At 39.9% G+C, this 23,698-nt stretch overlaps 1 protein-coding gene across 1 annotated transcript; it reads right to left on the bottom strand.

Moving 5' to 3' along the window:
- Positions 1–5,214: 5,214 nt before the first annotated feature.
- Positions 5,215–23,414, bottom strand: LOC118771628 (calcium-activated chloride channel regulator 1-like). Its single transcript, XM_036519619.1, has 16 exons — positions 23,402–23,414; positions 22,328–22,431; positions 21,966–22,103; positions 17,534–17,684; positions 17,131–17,236; positions 15,690–15,861; positions 15,312–15,530; positions 14,872–15,027; positions 14,377–14,548; positions 11,763–11,869; positions 11,438–11,659; positions 10,849–11,119; positions 10,539–10,700; positions 9,575–9,808; positions 8,989–9,262; positions 5,215–5,326 (listed from the first exon to the last, which is right to left on the bottom strand). The coding sequence occupies exons 1-16, from the start codon at positions 23,412–23,414 to the stop codon at positions 5,215–5,217; spliced, it is 2,613 nt and encodes an 870-aa protein (XP_036375512.1).
- Positions 23,415–23,698: the final 284 nt, after the last annotated feature.

The following is a 23,698-nucleotide window of genomic DNA, read 5'->3' as shown; positions in this document are numbered from 1 at the left end:
GTCCACATGGACCATAGTCCTCAGCAGGGCCAATATTCCCAGCATCCCCACCTTGCTTGCGAAGGCACAGCTCAGATGGACTGGTCATGTGATCAGAATGCCCTGCACGAGACTGCCAAAACAAGTCTTCTTTGGCAAGCTGAAAAATGGTAAGCAAGCGCAAGGTGCCCCAAAAAAGCACTACAAGGATACCCTGAAAGCCTCCTTGAAGAGCTTTGGACTTGACCTGAAAAGCTGGGAATCCCTAGCTCAGAACTGGCCTACCTGGAAACGAAAAGTCCAGGTAGGTGTAGTCCTCTGAGAGCAGGAGAAGCTCCTGTGCCATGTTGAAGAGGCAGCAGCGCAAATCTGCCAAGGAAGGACTTGTGGCTGCACCTCAGAGCTCTACATCCTCCCAGACCTGTCCAGTGTGCCACAGAGGATTCCAGGCCCAGATTGGTCTGTTCAGCCATATGAACACCCACCAAAACCAACATAATGAGACGTGCCATGGCGTGCCAGACGTGTCATCATCATCTATGATGGACAAACAAGAGCCATAAATGTGACTGTCACGGGTTAGCCAACCCGGACCCCCAAATGCCCCGACCACAGTCAGCCCACCACAACACAAGACTAGGTAGGTCGCAAAAAACCTGAACTTGTTATTACAGTTGGGTTTAAAATCTTACATCAATGTAGTTCATTTAAAGACAGCACACCCTGGAGTCACCCCATTTTGCCTGCTCTTCCCACTGTAGGCCCCGGCGGAACCTTGCCCCCTCCCTCTCGAAGGATAGTGCCCCCCACAGGTAAGTGCCCACACTCCAATCCACAGCACATGGTGGTCCCCTCACACCCTCACACTCTGGCAGATAAGCAAGCACTGCAAATTCCCCACACAAGCTGCGGATGGCGCCTCCCTCTGGCCAGGGTAAGCTGGTCCAGGATCAGGGCTGACCAGGTGGGGGGGTTACAGGCTGCCACAGGGAGCACTCACGCACTGATTACAAAACAGGTGTTGCTGCTAATCACCTCTCCCCCCAGGCAGCAACGCCAAAAATAAAAACAAATCCTAAGACCAGACACAAAATACCAAAAAAGAATCCCCCAAAACCACCCTCATGTCCCAAGTAAAATAGAGTCCCTTGGCTGTCCGGATGCCAAGCTCAAAATAGTTCCATGCTGCCGGGTGGGATTACACTGCCTCTCAGATCTGATCCCTCGCCGCCCCTGCAATTCCTGCTAACGTGAAGAGGGAACTGAGAGAACCGGCGTAGCCACCCCTGGTCACACACACACACACACACACACACACACACACACACACACACACACACACGAGTGTGTGTGATTTATTGTGTGTGTTATTGTGCAGGACTGAATGTAACACACTCCTTATGAAACGCAGGGCGGATGCTCCTGCTATTTACGCCACTTAGCCAGCCGGGCAGTAGCTTCTCTGCGGCGGGTCTGAGGTTGACAACCTTCCTCTTCCCTGGGCTCTCTGCTCCGGCTATGTTCCACCCTGCCAGAGTCCCGCACAAACACAAAAGCATGCGACCAAAAAAAAGAAAAAAAATCCCCAAAGAAACTAATGCAACAAAAGAAAAAAAACAACTTAATACATGCCACAACAGAGCACTTCCCCACACACTCCTGCTACCTTTCTCCAGGCAGCTGTCCCCATTAACACATCAAACAACTTCTTTTTAAAGGCCGCGAAGCTCCACAATATGCCCAGCTCACAGGTGCCTGGCATAGCTTGCTAGTTATTCAATCATTCAATGATTGCTGTGCCACACCCACATGCAACTCCCTGGGCTGCTCAAACCACCGCCTGACATGAACTTGGTTGGGTGGTCATAAATGTTAACTTGACCAAATATTTATATTGTATTAAGCCTATTGCGTGTGTGCTGAAGTAGGGAAAAGATTACTTGTGCATGTGGGATATTGTTATTGTGTGAAGAAATACTGAAGGTAAACACAATTATTTCACAAAATATCTTAGAATACAATATTTTACCTGCTATCATTGATTGGTCACACAGAGTGGCGGCCTCTTGATCCTGGTGATTTTCTTCCCCGTGTATATGAGCACATTGTGTATAAAACATTACCGCTAAATTATTTCAAAAAAGGGGAAGACAGATATTAAGCTGTGAATAGATTACTGATAAGTACTTACAACAAAGAATTTTACTTTAACGCTAGTAGCTTGCAACGAAGACATGCTTGCAATGAAGAACATGCTTCCACCAACAAAGTTAAGTATATAAGTTAGGGGGAATAGAACAGGGAGTTAGTAAGAGATGACTGACAAAGAGGAGAAGGGAGGGGCAGAGAAGGAAACAGTGAAACAGTGAAATCTGAACCAGAGGTTACCCCACTTGACTGCATGACACAAGCTCATGGAAATCAGGTTTTATGTAGTAAGAAATCAGTTTATTAGACAAAGGGCAATCCCCACCAGTGGCCTGAAGAAGGGTGCTGGAATTCAAAACCACATGAAGCAGTGCATGTAGTGATTTTGTCTAAAATAACAGGGGCAGGAAAGAGAAAGCAGAAGAAATATGAGGAACATTTGAATGTCCGGAATTTGTGGCAGTTGCAGCACTATCAGTTGGCTGAGCAGCAAAAAATTGAGCAGCAGCACAGAGCCGTAAACAAAGAACAGGAAGAGTAGCCAAACTCTAAGCAGCCCCCACCCCCTCACAGCGGCGGCCCTTCAACCACGCCTACTAGCCCTTCAGCTCCGCCCTGCCATATGGCTGTTCAGAAAGCATTTACTGGCACTGTACCTCTGACGTTGCAAGGACCAATTGCAGTGAGAAGAACTCTGACCACCAAGGAAATGGAACTGCCTGTATTAGCCCCTACAGAGAGACCACCAGCTCCCACTACTGGATATGTTGCTTTATTGTATAGTGAGCCTGTGCCTAATATTTCTACACTGTCTACTGAGCCTGTGGCTCTTACTACTACACTGCCTACTGAGCCTGTGCTTCCTGCATCCTTGCATAATAACAGCCCCCAGGTTCAGCAACAGCAACTGGAAGAAAAGAGGAATGGCGCCCATGTGAAACATTCCACTCCTAAAATGGTGAAGTTAGAGTCTGAAGCCTCATCTGTTTTTGCCAGTGAAGAAGACAACGCTAAGGACAGTGAGGGAGAAGATATTGAAGAGGAAACAAATGAAGATTATCCTGTGAAAGTAAAAGGTGGCTACCTGTTACTCCAAAACCCTACTGTTCATAGCACATCCTCCACTAATCATGTCATCAAACAAGCAATAGAAGCCAACAAACAGGTGAAGAGAGGGCATCATCAGCGCCAACTTGACCACACCCTTAAACAATCTGAGGCTCTACTAGACATTGCCAGTCACAACCTGCGAGAAGCTGGACAACTCCACAAACCAGTTCAAACACGCACAGCCATGAGACAGCAGGATGAAGCTGACGATGCTATTCACCAATATGAATGCCTCAGATGCTTTCAGAGATCAAGAAGAGCCCCACAGCAGTATGGAGAAGAAGATGGAGACCTACACACCTAGGTGCCACTACAGATAACCCGCCCCTTACATGATCTTTCTTAGGTCAAGTTTCACCCAACACTCCCTGCGATGGACTGAACAAGTTGAACAAGCATTTGTGGATCTGAAGAAGGCCTTGCAAACAGCCTCAGCCCTAGCTATCCCAGACAATAATAAGCCCTTTTTCCTTTTTTCTTCTGAAATGAATGGTTTTGCTTCTGCTGTACTAACACAAAAGTCAGGCACTGCTTTCAAGCCACTTGCATACTATAGCACTCCACTTGGTAATGAAGCTAAAGGATTTCATCCATGTGAAAGCATTTTAGCAGCAGCTGCATTTGCTGTAGAAAAGTCAGCCCCACTTGTTCTTGGTTCTCCTCGCACTTTGTACACCTCTCATGCTGTCACTGCCCTGCTGAATAGTTCTACATCTCTCACCACTCCATGATGGTGTAGTGGATATGAAATTCTTCTACAGCTGCCCCACAATACTATCACTCGTTGTTCTATAGTAAATCCAGCAGAACTTATGTCTACACCTGATGAGGGAGAACCACATGATTGCATTACCAAAATGACCTGCGTTCACAGCCTGATCTACATTCAGAACCTCCTCCTGACCCTGATTATATATTGTTTGTTGATGGGTCAGTATCCATAGATCAGACCACAGGACAAAGGTGTGGGTATTCTATTGTGCAGTATCACCCACAGTCTGATTCTTTCTCACTTCATACTTCCTCTTCCCTCAACCCTACCTATTCTGCTCAAGCTGCTGAATTGATAGCTTTAACTAAAGCTTGTAAATTAGGTGCAGGAAAAAACCTTGACTGTATTCAGTGATTCAGTATGTTGTGTTGTTTGTTCTGGGACAGGAGTTTGGGCATCACAAGGTGTTGTCACAGCTGTTGTCACACCTGTAAAACATGCACAGTTAGTTCAAGATCTCTAGAGTGCTATGCAATTGCCTTCTGCCTTAGCTGTTGTTAAGTGTGCGGCCCACACATCTGGCAAATATTACATCTCTAGAGGAAATGAGTGTGCTGTTTTGTTCCTGCCTGTTTATAGCTGTATGCCCTGGTGCTTGACTTCTGCTTTGCCTCTTGGATTATTCTTCTTGTCTGCTGTTTTTGGAGAATTCTCTGGTTTATTTGACTTCTCTGCCTGTATTTTAGATTTGTCCTTGCCTCGTGATTTTGGTTATTCTGCCTGTTTTTTGTGGATCTGGTGTTGACTCAGACTGTTTTTGACTACTGTTTGTGGCTTGCCCTCTAATAAATACATACAAATAAAAATAAATAAAATAAAGTTTGGCACTCTGGTCTGCGCATGGGTCCTTCCACCTGGAAGCCTGACACTCATGGCGATGAGCACTCTAGGAGCAGGATAACTCACCTGACTCCTCATGAGATATTGATGGGAAGACCAGTACCACTAGTGAGACCTCCTGGTGTGCACACTAACAAGGAAACCATGGAACCAAACTGACTTGATTTTTACAAGAGCTGAGCAATGCTGTAAGATTTGTTTATTCACAGGCTCCGGTGGAGGCTCCTGAGCCTGCCATTCTGCCTGGCGACTATGTGTTCAAAGTTTAAGAGAGTGGAAGGATCCTCGCCTATAAGGGCCATGCGAGGTCATCCTCAGCACTCCAACTGCTGTGAAGGTGGCAGAGAGGCCCATATGGATCCACCTCAACCACGGCATGAGGGCCCCTGCTCTGGGGGTGGAAAGGCCAGCCCCAGGAGAAGACCCTGGTCGGTCATCTGCATCAGCGCCCTCATAGGAGTGGTAATATTTGCATCCCTATAATTACAGGGAACACACCACCACATGACACACTCTCCTCTGATAGCCATGCAAAAGAGCATGCTGCCATTGCTAGACAAAAGGGTTTTGATTCTGATTCCTTAGCGGGCAGTGGTGTGAGAACCTGTAATGTTTGGTTGAAAGAAGGAATGTATAAGGGTCAGACTGTGTTAGCCATTCAAACCACCCCACCTAATTGGGATTTTGTATTTCAACTTGCACCAGATCATGCATCTTGTGATTATGTAGTCAGCAATACTGTAGCCTTATTCTAGAGCTATTCAACAGCATAATGATAAAATTGTCACATATTGCATTCATTATAAATATTGGTTCGACGGTGCTCATAACAGCTGTGTAGCTAATTTAGATCACATGACAAATGTAGTGGCTGCATTAGAAAAGATTAGAGATGCATTTGACCCTTCAAAATCTGCAGGATTCAGTTTTTCAAAATGGCTGTTGGACAAGCTGGGACCTTGAAGAGCCATGATAGTACAGGCTCTCAGTTATTTATATTAATATCTACTGTATAATCCAGAATTGGGTATACTGCTTTGTTGCTGTACAATGATATTAACCTGTGTTACAGCAATGCTAATAAGATGGAAAGGAGTAGTGCTGCCAGGATCTGTTCCTATGATGGTCAAGGTAACTTGCAATCTCACTACAAGTGCTCCCCCTGCCCCTATGGAGAGGAGGAGTGCAAGTGGTGTTCTCAGACTGGGGAGAAGCACCTGCTTCCACCTGCTGATCTGCTGGGCTGTGCGCTCTCATCTTAGAATGCCCCCATAATAAACATACACATAGCCATAAAGGGGAACGAGGAGGCGTCATTGTCCTTTCCCCCATGCACCTCTGTCCATCGCGGGACGTCTACTGATGAACACTTAATTTTAATTGCATGACACTTCATTGTATAACATTTAATTTAATAGATTGTGAGACTCAAGTCTCAAAACTATACTAGTCACGTAGTGTTGTCATGTGCTCATATGGCCTAACACTGCAAGATTGTTGGTTCAGTCCTCAGGTGAATGATATTAAAATCTCAAAAACAGTTTACCTCCCTGCTTGTCTCTCAACGTAATACAAATGTGCAAGGACAATAGCACAAGGTATACTTGTGCCCCATCCAAGTGCCATGGCTTACCAGTCTGCTTCAAACAATAGCACCAAATCTGACGCTCGGTGCCAACCAGCTCACAGCGCACCTTCCAAATCTAAGTTTGATAATAGTAATTTTGAAATTAATAATATTTCTTTCTCACAGCGGAAACTGCACCACTTACCCTTGATAAATATGGATTTCTTCATGTTGGCCCTAATGTATGGTGTTTTCATTTGTGGGAAATAACATTTAGATCAAGAAAGAGGAGATAATGAACTTTATTTAGAAGAGTATTATACAAAGCTCAAATACTGTCATTATTAAATGTGAAAACTGGCTGAGCAGGTTTTTAAATATACTGGGATCAAAACAGATCAAATACACTATGACCAGGGTATACACTCAGTGACCACTTTAGGTACACCTGCTCATTGATGCAAATATCTAATCAGCCAATCATCTGGCAGCAACTCAATGCATAAAATCACAAAGACATAGTCAAGAGGTTCAGCTGCTCTTCAGACCAAACATCCGAATGGGTAGGAAATCTGATTTAAGTGACTTTGACCATGGGATGATTGTTGGTGCCAGACGGGGGGGTTTGAGTATCTCAGAAACTGCTGATCTCCTGGGATTTTCACAACCAACAGTCTCTAGAGTGTATAAAGAATGGTGCCAAAAACAAAAAAAAAACATCCAGCAAGAGGCAGTTCTGTGGGCAAAAAAACACCTTGTTAATGACAGAGGTCAGAGGAGAATGGCCAGACGGATCCAAGCTGACAGGAAGGCGGCAGTAACCCAATTAACCACACCTTACAACGGTGCTATGCAGAAAAGCATATCTGAACATACAACATGTCGAACATTGAGGTGGATGGGCTACAGCAGCAGAAGACCCCTCTGGGTATCACTCCTGTCAGCTAAGAACAGGAAACTGACGCTACATAGGGCACAGGCTCACTGAAACTGGACGGTAGATGATTGGAAAAACATCGCCTGCTCTGTCAAATCTCAATTTCTGCTGCGGCATGCAGATGGCAGGGTCAGAATTTGCCCTGAACATGAATCCATGGATTCATCCTGCCTCATGTCAACGGTTCAGGCTGGAGTTGGTGGTGTAATGGTGTGGGGAACATTTTCTTGGCACACATTAGGCACCTTAATACCAATCTAGCATTGTTTAAATACCACAGCCTACTTGAGTATTGTTGCTGACCATGTGCATCCCTTTATGACTACAGTCTACCCATCTTCTAATGGCTACTTCCAGCAGAATAACGCGCGATGCCACAAAACACATGTCATCTCAAACTGGCTCCAGGAACATGACAATGAGTTCAGTGTACTCAAATGGCCTCCACAGTCACCAGATGTCAATCCAATAGAGCACTTTTGGGATGTGATGGAACAGGACATTCACAGCATGAATGTGCAGCCAACAAATCTGCAGCAACTGCATGATGCTATCATTTCAGCATGGAGCAGAATCTCAAAGGAATGTTTCCAGCACCTTGTTGAATCCATGCCACAAAGAATTCAGGCTGTTCTGGGGGTCCTACCCAGGATTAGAGAGGTGTACCTAATAAAGTGGTCACTGAGTGTATGTCACATGCAGGCAGCAATTAATGTAATTGTTAAATGCAGGAAGAAAATGTGGTCAAATGCGCGGCCAAGTATATATACAGAATCAGAGCAAGTTCAGCTGAATGGTTTACATTTCAAAGAGGTTTCATGACAAAATGCCGTTTATGAATAAATAGTAATGACCACTGGATTTCTGAGGTATATTCAGACCCTGGATCGATCTCATGCTACATACTGTGGCAAACATCCTGTGTAAGTTCCAGCTTGCTGCCCTCAACATAATCCACTTTTCAAAATAAAACTTTACAAAACCTCAACTCAAAATGGTGTGTAAGAAATGAGGCTTCACTCAAATTCCTTAATCATGGTAAAGGACAACGTACACGGTTTGGCTGTATAGAAACCTTCGGCAAATATGCTTTGGAATAAACATTTGTTATTAAAAATAAACAAAAATCTGGATGTCTTCTGTTGATCAATCACCTGTGTAACAATAGTATATTTAAATTGGATGAAAAAACATTAAGAGAATGCGCTGGGTGTCCATGTGGCAAAGGTAAATATTCGTGTCCTCTCTAAATTTCAGTGGAGAGATGCTGTACTTTCACTGTATGCCCCTCAACAAAAAGCGGCTGTGATATTTTTAAGTCTGCTTAATAATAATCCTCTTCATAAAATGAACTGGAATTCCTGGCACTGTTTGATGGATATTAACTTATTAACTTCTGTCTTCAAAATTAAAGTGTAAAAAAAATAATAATAAATACTGTCTTTGAAATGTATGAATCACATGGCAAAATAGATGATTGTGATTAGATGGCTATGTCAAATTATGTCATTTTTTATATCAAAACTTCCAGCTTTCTTTTTCTTGAAATATATAATTATGCCAGCAAATACAGAAATGGTGACCATTATCCCTGTGATAAAAAAAACAATGGTCATCGGATTCAAACCCTCTGACTCCACAAGAGTCTCCACAATGTCTGACTCCACAATCTTTGATGCTTGGGCAATATTAGAGACCTCTGATTTTAAATAATGCTTATCTTCAGCTTTTATAGCAAAGAATAAGACTGTTCCATTTTTCATGGTGATACCATCTAAAATAAATGAGAAGCCCTCCATAGAGCCTGCCTCTTGTGGTGGGAGGCCAGAAGTGTTGATCAACTGTGCATCACTGAAATTGGTCCTGAGTAGCTCAAAGTCTTCACTCATACGAATCTCATAGGCTGTGGCTGAATGAAAGGAAACAGGGAAATATGTTTATATATAGTAAAGTAAGTTGTGGAGCAAAGGTCTTGACCCTTTGTTTATATTCCTGTGTGAGAAATCTCAGCTTATTTGTGTGATTAGGTGCTGCTCCTTGAGGCTTGGAGGCACATTTATGAATGTATATTTCATTTTCTAGTTAAGACTAATATCTATGTCCTTGAAGAACTGACATCTACGTGTATGAAAGGTTTGAAAACAGAGTGGGAATACTGAACAACAGATATTGGATCAAATGTGTTGTATACAATGGCCTTAGATTTTGAAACCTACAGTACCTGTTCCCTGGTCTAAATCTTCCCCAGGAGCAGTCCAATTAAGGAACACCTGGTCCTCCTCTATTTTTGCAGTCAGATCTGTGATTTTACTGGGAGGGAATTTTGGAGGGGGTACACCCGGAGGGAGAGAGACAATGAAGCTCTCCCCTATAGCTGTCCTGCTGAAGTTGCCCACATCCACCTGCAGGTTGTCTGCACTGACTGTAGGCTTCGGTGGGTTCAGTTTCACCTCTCCTGAAAAAAAAGTCAATGTTAGGCATAGTTTTGCAGTCTTATATCTTATAAGGCTATTTATAAACCTCAAAAATAATTTTGAAAGATTTTTCATTGACATAGTTGGCTTGTTGAAAAAGAGTTTGGTAACACTTGATTTCTCTCGTTTATCCAGGGTCTTGTGGTGATTTGTGATGAAGTTGCTTTTGCTGTTGCTGAAGGTAATTGCTATTTCTGCTTATACCCTTTCCTCTCTCTGCAATACTTTATTTTCTTCTTGTTTAATACCTCTCTTACTGTACCTCTGGCTGCTTTCCAGTGAGATACACCACATATCTCTTCTGAAATAAACCTCTGCTTTGTCCAGTGTTCAAAACTATCATCCTCTTGTCTCTCCTTCCAAAAAAAAAAAAAATCAAATAAGCTGCATAAACAAATCTGCAATTCAAAACAGCCTCCTGGGCCCTAATCATTGTAAATTCAGAGCTGGATGCTCTACACTTGGCTGTATGTCAGTATCTCAGGGCCTGCATTCCCTAAGGGCAACCTCCCTTTCCTTTGTACTTCTATGTCTATCTGTACTATTCAACTCAGCATATCATCAGATCCAACCAGAGTCTGTGGTAGTGAAGTACATCATGTACAGTACACAGATGCATTTAGCACAACTTGTCATGATATCCTTGTAAATTTCCTTCAAAATTACATCTTGAAAATGTTGCATGTATAGTAGACAGTAATTATTATTTACCATCAATCACATATCCAGGTAAGTACATTGCACGGCTTTGCGCGGTGTTGGCTGTGGCTTTGTGCTCTCGCCCCTTTACTCGCACCTTCAGGTTATGCTTTCCATCTTTCAAGTTGGTAAAATATCTAGAGTAGATGCCATCATGTTTCTGAATATCAGCTCCTGAAAGACAAGAGGAGCTGAAGTTTGTTACATTATGGAATTTATTATGGCTTGTTATTATGGAAATATATTTTCCCAATCTCCAAACAAACTGACAAATTACTTTACAAACTGAACACACAATGAAGTAAAGCATCACTTCAATTACCTGCGCCATTATCCAGAAGCTGTAGCTCTTCTTTGTCTCCAGTACTTGATACAATTGTGGCCCATACATCTGCCAGAGTCACAGGGACTCCTTTCTGATTCACCTCTGCAAACACTGCCATGGGTTTGCTTCCATCACTGGACTGCTGGCTCATGTGGGCCTTAACTGTGACAGGAGCAACATCTGCTCTGGCAGCACGACTGGTCACTGTCATCGTCAGTGACTGAGGACTTGTCATTGTGTTATGGAGGCTGTACTCCCAATCTCCTGTCTGGAACCATAATTTGGACAGTAACACATATTGGAGTCTAAATGCCTAAAGCATAGCATAACATACAGGAGAAACCAGTATTCTTCCTTCAAAGACAAAACATGCATATTTGTTGCACAATTCCATCCCTCTGCTTAAAAAATATATTTAACAATAAATTCTTCCATTGTGCCTATCTAGCTTCACCCTTTCAATATGCAGATGAAAATACATGGTATAGATACAAAAGGTGCACAAAATGAATGAATGAATTGACATAATTAGGACTTGAGGAGTAATATATGCATTACTACAAAAGCCAAGAAGTTAAAAGCAAACCTCAGCCGTTCCTGGAATCTCCAGAGACAGCACTTTTTCGGTGGCATCGTGTTTGAAATTTGATATTTGATAGGGAGTTCCGCTTGGGCTGATTATCATGATGTTGGGTGGGTTTTTTTCATAAATAACCAAAAATGTAGTATGATTTCCAACGGTTTTATCAACAGAAACAATCCCATTGAACAAGCCATTTCCATCTGTTCTCTCCCCGGCGCTCTCAAGCTATTTGGAGAAAAGACACCGATCCATATATTTTTTGAATATTCAGTTCACTTTTAAAAATTGTGGTTTATTACTTTTCCACTGACCACTGCTCTCTGCTTGCCTGAATTGTCTGTCGTGTAAGATCACCATCAGATGTTGTAAGTGATGCAAAGACATCCAGAAGTTCAATGGTATCCAACCTTTCACTGGCTACAAAATATTTTCCTCCTGTGAATGCAATCAAAAGCTTTTCTGAGAAGAGATACATGAAGCTGCAATATTAAATGATAAATATTCACCTAGGAATTGAAAATGGCTATTAGCCTCTCATCTTCAATTTCTGTGGCATATGTGAACACAGCTCAGGGAAATGGCAAGAGCCTCTTTGCTGCAACAGTTGTTAATCTGTTTGGTTGTCAGACTTTATACCCTGGGTTAAATAGCAGAGATCCAGTTGGGGAGAGGGTCCTACAACACTGCCTGGGAAAAAGACCTGCAGGCATGAGGAAAAGTGCAAAAGGCAGAGAGAGGTGAGAAGGTAGGATATGCAGACAGCTGATGCAACAGGAAGGAGAGATTAGTATTTAATTCATATACATCATTTTCAGGTTTGGATTGGTTTGGTAAGAGTGGTCGTAGATGCACGAATCTTCTGTCCTTCCAAACTTAAATTATACTTCCATCTGTAGTATCAAGAAAATTAATCCTTTTCTTCCTTTCATTCTAATTAGCCCAGTTGCACCCAAATAACTGAATAGAATTTGAAAATGTAAATTATAAAGCCCTCTTGCAGCAAGCAGCATATTATGACCCTGACATTGCCTTACGACTTTTGTCAGATCACAACACATTTTTTTTAACTACATTGTGTTACTTGAAGTCAGTTTTTTTCCCCTTTTTCCATTTTCTCCCCAATTTGGAATGTCCAAGCTAGCACAGAGATGAGTCAGAGGAACACATTTCATATGCAGCTTTGGCACGTGGACCACAGGTGCCCGATCAACCAGCAGGGGTCACTGTTGCCAATGGGACCAAAGCCCCTGCTGACGTACCTACCCCTATCCCCGGCGGAACAAAGCCAAAGTGTTCCACCTGTGAGCTCCAGGACACTGTTGGCTGGTGACATGGTCGGGTTCACACCCAGGCTGTAGCATTCAGTCTACACTCAGAACAAGTGCTTTTACCGACTGAGCCACTCAGTCAGCTTTATACATGTACTAAACCAGCGTTTCTCAAACCCCTCCTGGAGGACCCCTTGTCCTGCATGTTTTAGATCTCTCCCTGCTCCAACACAGCTGAATATAATGATCAGTTTGTTATAAAGCAGCTTTCAACATTCCCTAAATCTACTAATTTAGTGGGGGATAATCCACTAACATGCTTTAATGAACATGTTAATTTGATTCAGATGTGCTGATAATATACAATCTGATTCTTCAACATCTTACCCTTTAAAAGTGCATCACAAACAGTCTATTCTGCTGCAACTCGACTGCGCTGCTAATATTTGCTGCTAACTTCCGGGAACTATTAAGAGGCTCCACGATCTGCCATTGCTATTAAAAAATGGTCCATTGGAGTGAACGGAGTTGACGCGATGCATCTCTCTCTCTCTCTCTCTCTCTCTCTCTCTCTCTCTCTATGACTCTGCAACAAACCAAAACAAAGGAAACCAGCCTATGCACAGCACCAGCAGGGACAAAGTGAGCCTCCCCTTCTCCCCAGCCACACCTGTATTTAATCACCTTAAAATTTAGTCAGGTGTGACTCGTTACCCATTAGGCTGGCTCCCCAAACAAATTGCCAACTAATTAGCATTTAGTCCGAGGAAGAGTTGGTGAAGGCTCTCCTTCACAGGGACAGTAAACCCTTCCAATGTCTGAGCATGTTAATGAGTTCTTTTGTCTTACTTTAGTGGGACAATTTGACAATATGCTATTTCAAATAAATAGCATTTAGTGCAGCTTTTGCCATGATTGGTTGCAGGGGAATGGCAGAATCTAGTGGTGTGATGGCATTATCTAGAGTCTAGTCTGAGCAGTGGCTATGTATAAGTGACTGTTTAAAATTCTCTTTAGAACATCTAGGGTGAGTATGGCAAACACTAAAGAAGCCCGTCTTTCTCATTAATAGGGGTGCAAAGGATAAACAGTTTTGCATAATGACCTTGGTTTGCAAAACTGTCCGTACTGTTTGTTGCATAATGAGGCAGATGCAGCATGTGATGCAATATTAATATGATTAATTAATCTATAAATGTATACAGACCTCTCATACCCAGTATGTTCATCACAGATGTGCTGACTGTGTCCCATTCATTTCAATCAAATAAATTTAATCTTCAGTGTTAACCTTGTCTACTTGTACTTCTAACTACCAAATATGCATGTAAAATAATCATTACATGAAAGGGCATAAAGCCACAAAATTAACCACAAATTTTCTCTGCGTGATCATCTGCCTTCTTCACATTAGAACACTCTCCACAGAGCGTTTGTTGATTTCAATATTACAATGTTTACCTAAGACTGAGAGTTCCATGGTTTAAATTTTGGTCTTACAATTCCGTCTGTTCAATTTTAAAAAAGACTAAGTTGCCTCAAGACCAAAAGTTCAAAACCCCTGCCCTGGCGTAATTAATATATTGTCTAGGGGACTCTGAGAAGAGTCTGATAAAATTAGAAATGCACCGAGAAAGAAACAATGCCTGCAATATGCAATATTGTTTTCTTTACCTGAGATTTCAGACATGGTTTGTAGAATTGCATTTGGAGAAGGGCCAAGAGCAATTGTCTGCACAATAGCACCACTCTGAGCAACCCTTTCGAAGCAGGTTATTTCAGACTCTCCATCAGTTAGGAAAATAATTTCATCCCCTGTTGTGTCTCCATTATCATTACGAAGTACCTTGAAAACATTTTTGAACAAATATAAAAGAAAATTTGCAATATTATCATGTAAGGGCTGAAGGGGCAATTGATATCAATTTAAAATTATTTAGCTGTATGAGTTATCAAAACATTTTAAAAAAGATTAATAAAATTGAATGTTTAGGCCCAACTGTGCTAATTAATTAATTTCTGGAGTGTAGGAGCATGAGAATAAAGGCATGAAATATATAGTAAAGATTTTACTTTAAATTGCATGAAATTGCATTTTACCTCAAAACCTTTTTCAAGTCCTGCACAAATATTTGTACCTCCACGTGCATGAGATGGCAAGGAATTCACAAGAGCCTCTCTTGTTGTTTCACCATTGATCAAGGTCAGATGTTCATGGATCTCAGCAGTATTGGTAAATGTTACAATGCCAACGAAGGACTTCTCCTCAATTGTCCTCCGTAGGAAAATTGAAGCAGTTTGTCGTTGTCTTAATATTCTATCACCCTTTTAAAGACAAGATGGAGTTAGTCATTCACCAAAGAACTGTCCCACCTCCATACAGTCAAATGATGCTAAAGTATATAAATGCATTATTAATTTGATTTGTTTTCTTGTTTCTGATCTGTGAGATCCATTCCTACGAACAAAATCATTGTTGAATATTGGTTAAATGAATACATCACATGTAAATATTAATTTAACAGAGGATCTCATTTTTATATGAGGATACATAAAGGCATGTAGGTGGCTCCTTACTCATTCAGGTACAATCATATCTTTTTACTTACAGACATGCTTCCTGACACATCCAGGACAAGGCAGACGACCCGTCTGCTCCTCTTTAACACTGTGAACTTTGTCTCTGGAGGAGTGGAAGTTTCCATTGGTACAGATCTTTTGAAGTCTTCAGACAGATCAATCACCTCCTGAACACTTCTGTAGTTGCATATTCGGTTTTGCTTGTTTGGTGCCTCTGTATTGTGACTGGTTTCATCACAGAACCCGGTCTGCAATGAAACATGAAAGTAAATGTTACATGAATGTAAACAGAAATTTGGAGTGAAACGAATGCATTAATCTCATTTATAATTTAAGCAATTAAATACTAAGTATTTAATAAGTTAAAGGTTAAAATGAGAGAGGATGTTTTAACATCTACTACTTACAGGATCTAAACCTGGAAGGTACATTACAGATGCTGGTGCATTTTGATGCATGGCAGGGTAGAATGCACAGTCCACTGTAGGCAGACCAGTATTGTTGTCAAGAGGGCAAGATTTCATAGAGTTGTGTGGTTTGGAGGCAAAAGCCACACTACCTGTGATGGTTTTGGGACATCTGAAAGTGTTCAAAATTCCTTTAGAGGCATATAAACATCTTATACTACATATAGAGAAATCATCACAAAAATGCAATTGCATCTGGTAAAAGACATCTGATTTTCTGACTGTAGATTTTCTTTTTTGATAACTCTGATTTTCATGATTTAATCATGACCTGATTTAATTTCTTTACCACTCTCCATTTTTGTATACAATGTACTCTGCTTATAAAAATCACATCCTTCCAGGCCATATTTGTTCTTAAAAGCAATTGATTTTTAATCTGTACATACACTATAATTCAGAGTCCACACACCACATTGAAGCCAAACTACTAATTTGTAAACTCAGGACAGGTCAGTGTAAAGTACTGCACTACCTGTCTGACAACAATGTTTGATAAAAACAGTTAAAAAGAGATGCTGCTACTGGAAAGGAAGAGCCTGCTTCAGATATGATATTTTACCATTTATAAAGCTACATTTTAAAATACACACAGTTGCATAACTGAATATGAAATTTAAAACCATCTAAATAGCTGAATATGAAAATGAACTTGGTTTTTAAGATTTGTAAACCTAAGTCTTAAACTTAATATGAATATTTTTATGTTTTATTTACAAGTAATGAAATTTGAATTGAATTTGAAAAACACCATTCCACCCTGTTGATTATTGTATTGCATAATGGAAGCAAGTCCAAACTGATTCTTATTAGCAAACTGCCTAATTCCTGCAAGAGACTATAGGAATTATTCTGTCCCAGTGTTTTTGATCACAACATGCAGTTGATCCTTAAATTAGTATTTCTTATGTATTTCGATTTGTAAATGTGGTTGTAACAATACACTATTTAGACACGACATCCACTTTAAAGATTTTCAATAAAGCTTTCTTTTCAAGCAGTCAGACTGCATTCTATCTGGTTCAAATTATTATTTGTAGGTAGCTATCACTACCTACAAATAATTTGAACCAGATAGAATGCAGTCTGTGGTAGATTCACACCATTACTGTTATTACTTCTACTATAGGTAATAACACTATTGCTGTTCTACAATATGATTATAATTTTTACACCAGTTCTTATGTGCCTTCATTTCTGAAATTGTTTGAATGTGCACAGTACAGTTCTTTCTCATGTGAATTATGAAAATTAATGAGATCATTAGATCATTTTAATGTTTCAGAGGGGCAAAATTTAGTATGACTACAATAAAGGACAATTTAGTATGCCTGAGAAGTAAAAACAATTCCAGGTGAGTCTGCATTTGACAGTGGTGTACCTTGTTGCTTCAATAATGTCTCCTGACATGTAGAATGGTTTCTCCTTATCATATTCATCATAGACACCCCATCGGAGATGCGCCCATTCATGGACAAAGACTCTACCTAGAATGTGAGTGGATGAAATACAGTAGTGATGGAGACTGACTGGGGAGGTTTGAATATCACTCTGAGTGGTGCTCTTTCACATTTGTTACACTACATGCCTTGTTTAAGCAATGGAAGTTAACTCTCCTCTGAATTTGTTACACAGGTGCAGACTGAATTCAGACCCTACTTGATTGCTACACTCTTATGTCCCTTATGAGATGTCTGGGAAATTAGTCATGTAACTGTAGAAATGACTAATGCTACAAAACAGACATTAAAAATTCATGGTTTTGAAACAGATTCGTTTCTTACCTCGTGGTCCATATGCTTGCATGAGATTGTCATCTAACAGGAAGCTTGGGGTTAAATGAATATATCTTCCTGGTTCTCCACATCCGCCATGTTGTGCAGTGTATGGATCATTTCCATGTAATGGGTTTGGTTCATCAATAATTATGTTTGCCTTGAAATTGAAATAGTACATTGCTATCAACTACTATATTTTTGTGAGTTAAAAGAGAAACAATTTGAGGCATTTTCCCTAACCAGTATATTTTTACTATTGCAATATTACTATCTTATTTTTACACCGACAGTTGTTGGGTTACGTCAGCTTTCAGCTACATGAATTCACTCCCATAAACCCCAAATGAGAGCGCATTTATTTATACTTGGAATGATCCGCATCTGGTCAGCGGTGATCAGATAGTAATCTGAACACCTTTGGGGCGTTTACACCTGGTATTAAAATGCATCCCAGATGTGTCCCCGCTATCTGCAATGTGATCATATTTCTCTTTCCTCGCAATAAGCAAAATCATAACTTGTTGGGTGGCACAGTGGGCGTAGGTCACCTAACAACGTAGACTAACCTGTTTAAGGAAAAGCCGAATAATGTTTAAAAAAACTGACTGTGTTTTTATTATTATCAATTACGTAGATCCATTTTTATTGACTGATTCCTTGAAACATATCAGTAACAATTAAATCTCACCTTTTCTCGCTTTGTTGTTTCCGGGAGGACTTCCTTTCCCTTAACATAGCCACAATGCATCTTCAACTACCTTCAAGCATGCAAACCAGCACCAGGATTTAAGGTAAACGCAATTACAGAATCACTTTTTTTGTTCACAATTTTGTTTGTTTTCTAAACTTAACATGTACTCCATTAAAGTATTTTCAGCTATATAGTAGCTACTGTAAGGACTGTAAGGTAAAAATTTTTCTCCAAATGCCTGTCTCCGACTCTCTCCTTGCACTTGAGTCCCTCCATAGCCCTTATTACAGATTGTATTGCTACTATATTAAGTTTCCTAATTCATAAAAAGTACTTCAGGAGATGTTAGGTAATGTTAATTGTAATTGCACATACAGCTCTTTGTGTGTTCAGTAATTACCTAAATATCAACTAGAGCAAACTTTCCAGAATGGAACCTTTACATAACCCAGGAAGTGCCCGTAGTTAATTTTATCGTTAACTTTTAGTTTTTTTTTAATGAAGTGTCACAAATGTAAATATTGAAATAGATTCCTAATAGGGTATCATAGCTATGATAGTACTAGTATCTCAGAATTCTCACAAAAGAAATGTATTCATATCAACTGTTGATGTGCTTCCTCTAGAGCAGTGGTCACCAACCTTTTTGAGCCCAAGATCCCTGACCTTGGCCTTGGTGAAAGGCAAGATCTACCTATTGAAGTGTTGAGAGAAAAAGACAGCCTAGATTGTACTTCTAACTTCAGGCCTTTTATTTAGGCTAATTGTATTTGAATTACATGAAATGTTTTGGTCCAACTTTCAAATTGATGCAACCAAGAAAACACTGTGACTGGCATATCAAACACGCCATAGCTGTCTTGCTTTAAAAATTTTACATCATACCTTCAGTTCTAAGTTTCATTATTTAATTTCTTTCCAACACAAAAAATAAAGGCATGTGGCCTATTTTCCACTTGTATGAGGAAATTATTTTGTTCATAGTAAACAATAAAGAAAAAAAATCAAAACACTTGCAGTAAGCAGATCATATGAAGTGCCATTGTTAACTGTTATGCTTATCCACTGATACAAGTTAGTACATTTACCATTAGCATTTTAGAAAGTAGAACTTTAATGTGTGCTAACAAAATTCTCATTCAGTGCAATTTCCTAGCACGGATTGCGCACTTTGGTGGGTAGCTGTCTTTGAATTTCTGGTGGTTGGTTGTGGTGCCACTCCAGATTTCTTCTTTTAGACAGTGCTTGTGTTTGGTGGCACAACATACATACACACTTGTCTTTCACCAAGGTAAAAAGAAATTCCTCTTCCCATTCTGGATGGAAATTGTACATTTTCGCCTTCTTTCGTGGAGCCTCTGCCATGCTGACTAACTGTTAGCTACTTCGCAGGCTATCACCAGCGAGTGCCGTATATTGGCGTTTGCGATAGTTAATGTACCGGTACTCTTCGCTTATTTCATCGGTCACTTTAATGTAGCACCTGCTACGCCAAAAAAAAATACAACAGCTGGATCGAGAGAGAGAGAGAGGCACTTGCAAAACTGAACATTAATCAGCCTCATAATGTATTTGTGTATTTATTTTTCTATTATTTGCGGGAGATACAGGGAAAGTCTCAAAGATCTACAAGTCAATCACAATTGACAGGTTGGCGACCATGGCTCTAGAGGGTACAACAATGAAATCGTAGGGGTTTCCATCCCGTGCAAATGTGGACAGTAATGTGGCATAGTGCTGCAGGGCTATCAACCAAGGCTACTGGCCATTTTGATTCCCAGGTGGGCTACTGCCGTTGTGCCACTGGAAAAGGTACTTGAAGAGGTGTCTCTTGTAAATATTCAGCTGTATTATTACCTTATATTGTTGTAATGTACATTGCATTAATGTAATTGCATTGCATTGCATTAGTGCCCCAGCAGGCAAGTGAACCAGCAACCTTTAGGTTACGAGCCTTGCTCCTTCTCATTACACCACACTGCATTATGGATGACATATAAGGCTCCGGTCAAACGCAGCCAGCAAGGTGCACATCTTGAGTACAGGCTGAGCCCTTTTTAAAAAGTTTTGATAGATTGATTTCACAAGTTTGCGAATTCCGTTCCATTCCAGAATTCCAATGTTGTGAATATAAAAACAACCTTTCCCAAAAAGTCATTGTAGTGTTGACTGCTGGACATCAGCTACTCAAAGACTTTTAACTTTGTTGTCCCAGTATTTGGCTGCTCCTTTTATCATAAATAAGATATACAGCCAATGATGAAATTGTACTGTTTTCATTGATGTATATTTTCGCTAGAGTTTGGTAGGAGGGAGAAATAAGGGATATCCTGAAATGGACAGTGTTCAGTTTGATAGTTTGCCGATTGCTGCATCATTAACTATCAGATATTAGCAAGCAAATCTAAAATTACTTCTGCCAGCCAACTCATGTGGAGAAAAAAAAACTTGCACAACTCACTTGGTTTAATCAGCTCTTCTTACTTAAAAATGTGAAGATATTTATTTTATATAGCTAGCTAGATGCTTTCATCATATATTCATTCATTCATTGTATAGCTAGCTAGATGCTTTGGCATCTATATTTAGCTAGACAGAATTTAGGTGAAAAACAAAAAGTTTCCCACTTACATAAGTTGGACCTCCCTTTAGTGCCTTTCTGAATTGTGAATGTTCGTGCTGTGTCCCTCTTCTGCAGATAGTTTCAACTGATTTTAAAGGTTCATTATGCTAAATAATCAGCTATAGCAGCAATTTATTCATGTAATTAAATGATTAAGTCTCAGATTATTACATAGAACTGAGTTATTTAACAGCAATGCTTGAATGTAAGTTATTTTTCTGTCAGTGCACACATTTCACTGCATTCACATGCAGTTGCATAAAATGTTGTTTCACACACAAGGTAGCCATTTCTTCAACTAACATTTAAATCACAAAGACACAACTCCTGAACTGGAGTGCATAACTATGAATGTCTGGACCGTTATCAATACTGTTACAATGTGTAAAATGATAGGATAATTAAACATTATTGCATAATTATTAAAAAGATGAAAAAGCACTTTTCCTTTGAAGCACTTTTGCCTTGCCAGGTTGAGCCATGAATTTTTGACCTTTAATATTGCTCCCCTTTGCATTGATGCTGCTTCATCTGAATGGGTGCACTTTAACATCCTAATCTAATCTACTCTCTTTCAAGATGTGGGACACAACAGGTGCTGATCCCTGCTCTCGCTATAAATTCTTGACTTCTGTAAATGAAGGCAGAGAGCAGAGGGCAGACCGATGCTGAAACTGGCCCCTAGTTAACCAGTGACATAGATACATTTTGTTGTATATGTCACAAGTTAACTAGGAACAATTATCAATGTCATTAGTGAGAACAAAATACTTACTAATAACCAATTCGAAGACACTAACTTGAACAAAATTTGTGCTAGTAAGAACATCATGACCGACCTTCATTTATTTGTGAACTTGCCTCTCCCCTTGGTTCTGATCATATGGATCATACAACTGCTAATTGAGGAGGAGAATTTTTTATTGTTTAAAAACTGGATATAACTAATTGCATAATTGCTGTTTTTATATTTATATAAAGTGTATATTCATTTCATATTAAATCGCCTTTACAGTAAATAAAACATTCAACATTCAGAGTGCATACAGAAAGTGAAATTTAAGAAATTTTGAAATTTAAGGTTAGTATAGCTTATACAAGAAAATAATCAGTCCAATTCCTACCTTGTCATATGTTTCTGTCCGTCCTCTAGAATACTGTCCCTTTGACCATTTAGGGGGAACTAATATTTTAACCCTTTTGAAGTAAAATCTGCTATGGGAAACTTTAAAGAGGTATTGTGAAGATTCAGTGACCATGTCCTAAAGGAGCAGTAAAACAGAGCATAAGCAACATGATATAATGTAAATTAAAAATTAGCATGAAAAAGCAAGCAGAAAACACATTGAGTGATGTTCAAAGTACAGAAACAAATGAATTCAGAACTCAAAGCATATGCAGTTGCTTAAGTCTCTATGAGTTATACTTAGTCTAATAGCTGTAAGATAATCATCAGAGACTGCCTGTTTTTACTTAATTTCATTACCTTGATTCTTTCAATGAGCTGAGGATCTTCAGGCACAGCTGGGTTGATGGCAAAGAGAATGTTTGTGTATCCATTTCCATCCAGTTTGATCCCAGAGGCAGATCCTATCAGATAAATCAAGACACAACTCCTACTGTGGAGTGCATAGCTGTGACGGTCTGGACCATTAACATTAAGATTAGAATGTTTCAAATCACAAGAGCATTAAACTTCAGTGCCTTAGTTTTTTGCATAGTTATTAAAATGAAAAAAAGTGAAGTGTATTTTGTTTTCTCAAATGCCTTGCCTTGTTCAGCTATGAATTTTGGATTTAATTGGATTTTTTTTTTTTTTTGGATTGATGCCACTTCATCTGAATGGGTGCACAACAGCCACTGATCTCTGCTCACACTATTAATGCTTGACTTCTGTAAATGAAGCCAGAGAGCAGAAGGCAGAAGGGCATTGAAAAAGCGACTATCCCTAGTCGCTGATATGTCTTTTTCCAATTCATGTCTTTGTATCCTGTATAAACTGAAAGTATGCTCTCTGTAAGATAAGCGAAAATCATTTCAACAGCAGCTGCCCCATGTAGGCTACTGTGCTGACCATTTTAAAAAGTAGCTAGCCTTTACATATCCTAGGAAGACAAAGAATTATGCTAGAGGCTGCGTGTAAGTCGCACATAGAAAGAAGCAACTGCACCTTATCCATTAACAAAGTGTAGGTAAAATATTGTTTCCATCCTGCTTCAGTAAATGGGAGGAGTGTCATTAGAATATAAAGAGCTGTCTTGCATAGCCCCTCCTATTCAAATGAAGGTGAACATTTTAATCATTTTAATATGTAAGAAAATGTTTGTGACTAGTGAGAACATTGTTGCCAATTGTAAGAAGACAACTGTCATGTGTGAGAATAAAACTGTTAATTGTGACATCTGACAATTAAATGTTAAACCACCTTGCCTTACTTGTCATGTGACAAGTGGCAATTTGACTCTCACAAGTGATGGTTTTTCCTTATTAGTGATGCTTATTTTCCAAATGTTATTACTAATGAGGACTGTTTTCCTACAAATGGTATTTAGTCTCTCACTTGAGGCAATCATTTTCTTAGTAGTGACATTCATTGTCTTCCTAGTAGTCACATGTGAAATGCCATGTAAGAAAATACATTGTACTAACTCAAATAATTTACTTTCTAGTAAGGAAACTGCTGTCACTTGTATGAAAAAAAGTGAGAACTGAATTTTCAGTTTCACATACTTTACCTCACATACTTAGGAGATTCTTATGAGTTCAAGATATGTTTAAATGATGTTTGAATATATATTATTGGGGTCTGCAGGGCAGGGTGCTTTATTTTTATATGAATTTTTAGTGAATTCACTGA

Source organism: Megalops cyprinoides, chromosome 2 (assembly GCF_013368585.1).
Source record: "Megalops cyprinoides isolate fMegCyp1 chromosome 2, fMegCyp1.pri, whole genome shotgun sequence".
NCBI lineage: Eukaryota > Metazoa > Chordata > Actinopteri > Elopiformes > Megalopidae > Megalops > Megalops cyprinoides.
The sequence above is the reverse complement of the archived record's forward strand: the minus strand, read 5'-3'. Positions and strand labels throughout refer to the sequence as shown.

What these genes read in the sequence shown, in the direction of transcription:
- LOC118771628 (XM_036519619.1), bottom strand. An exon ending in GACATTATTGAAGCAACAAG is followed by an intron (nt 15,862 to 17,130) that starts GTACACCACTGT and finishes GAACACTTTCAG; the next exon opens with ATGTCCCAAAACCATCACAG. An exon ending in ACCTGGATATGTGATTGATG is followed by an intron (nt 9,809 to 10,538) that starts GTAAATAATAAT and finishes CTTTTTTTTCAG; the next exon opens with GAGAGGTGAAACTGAACCCA.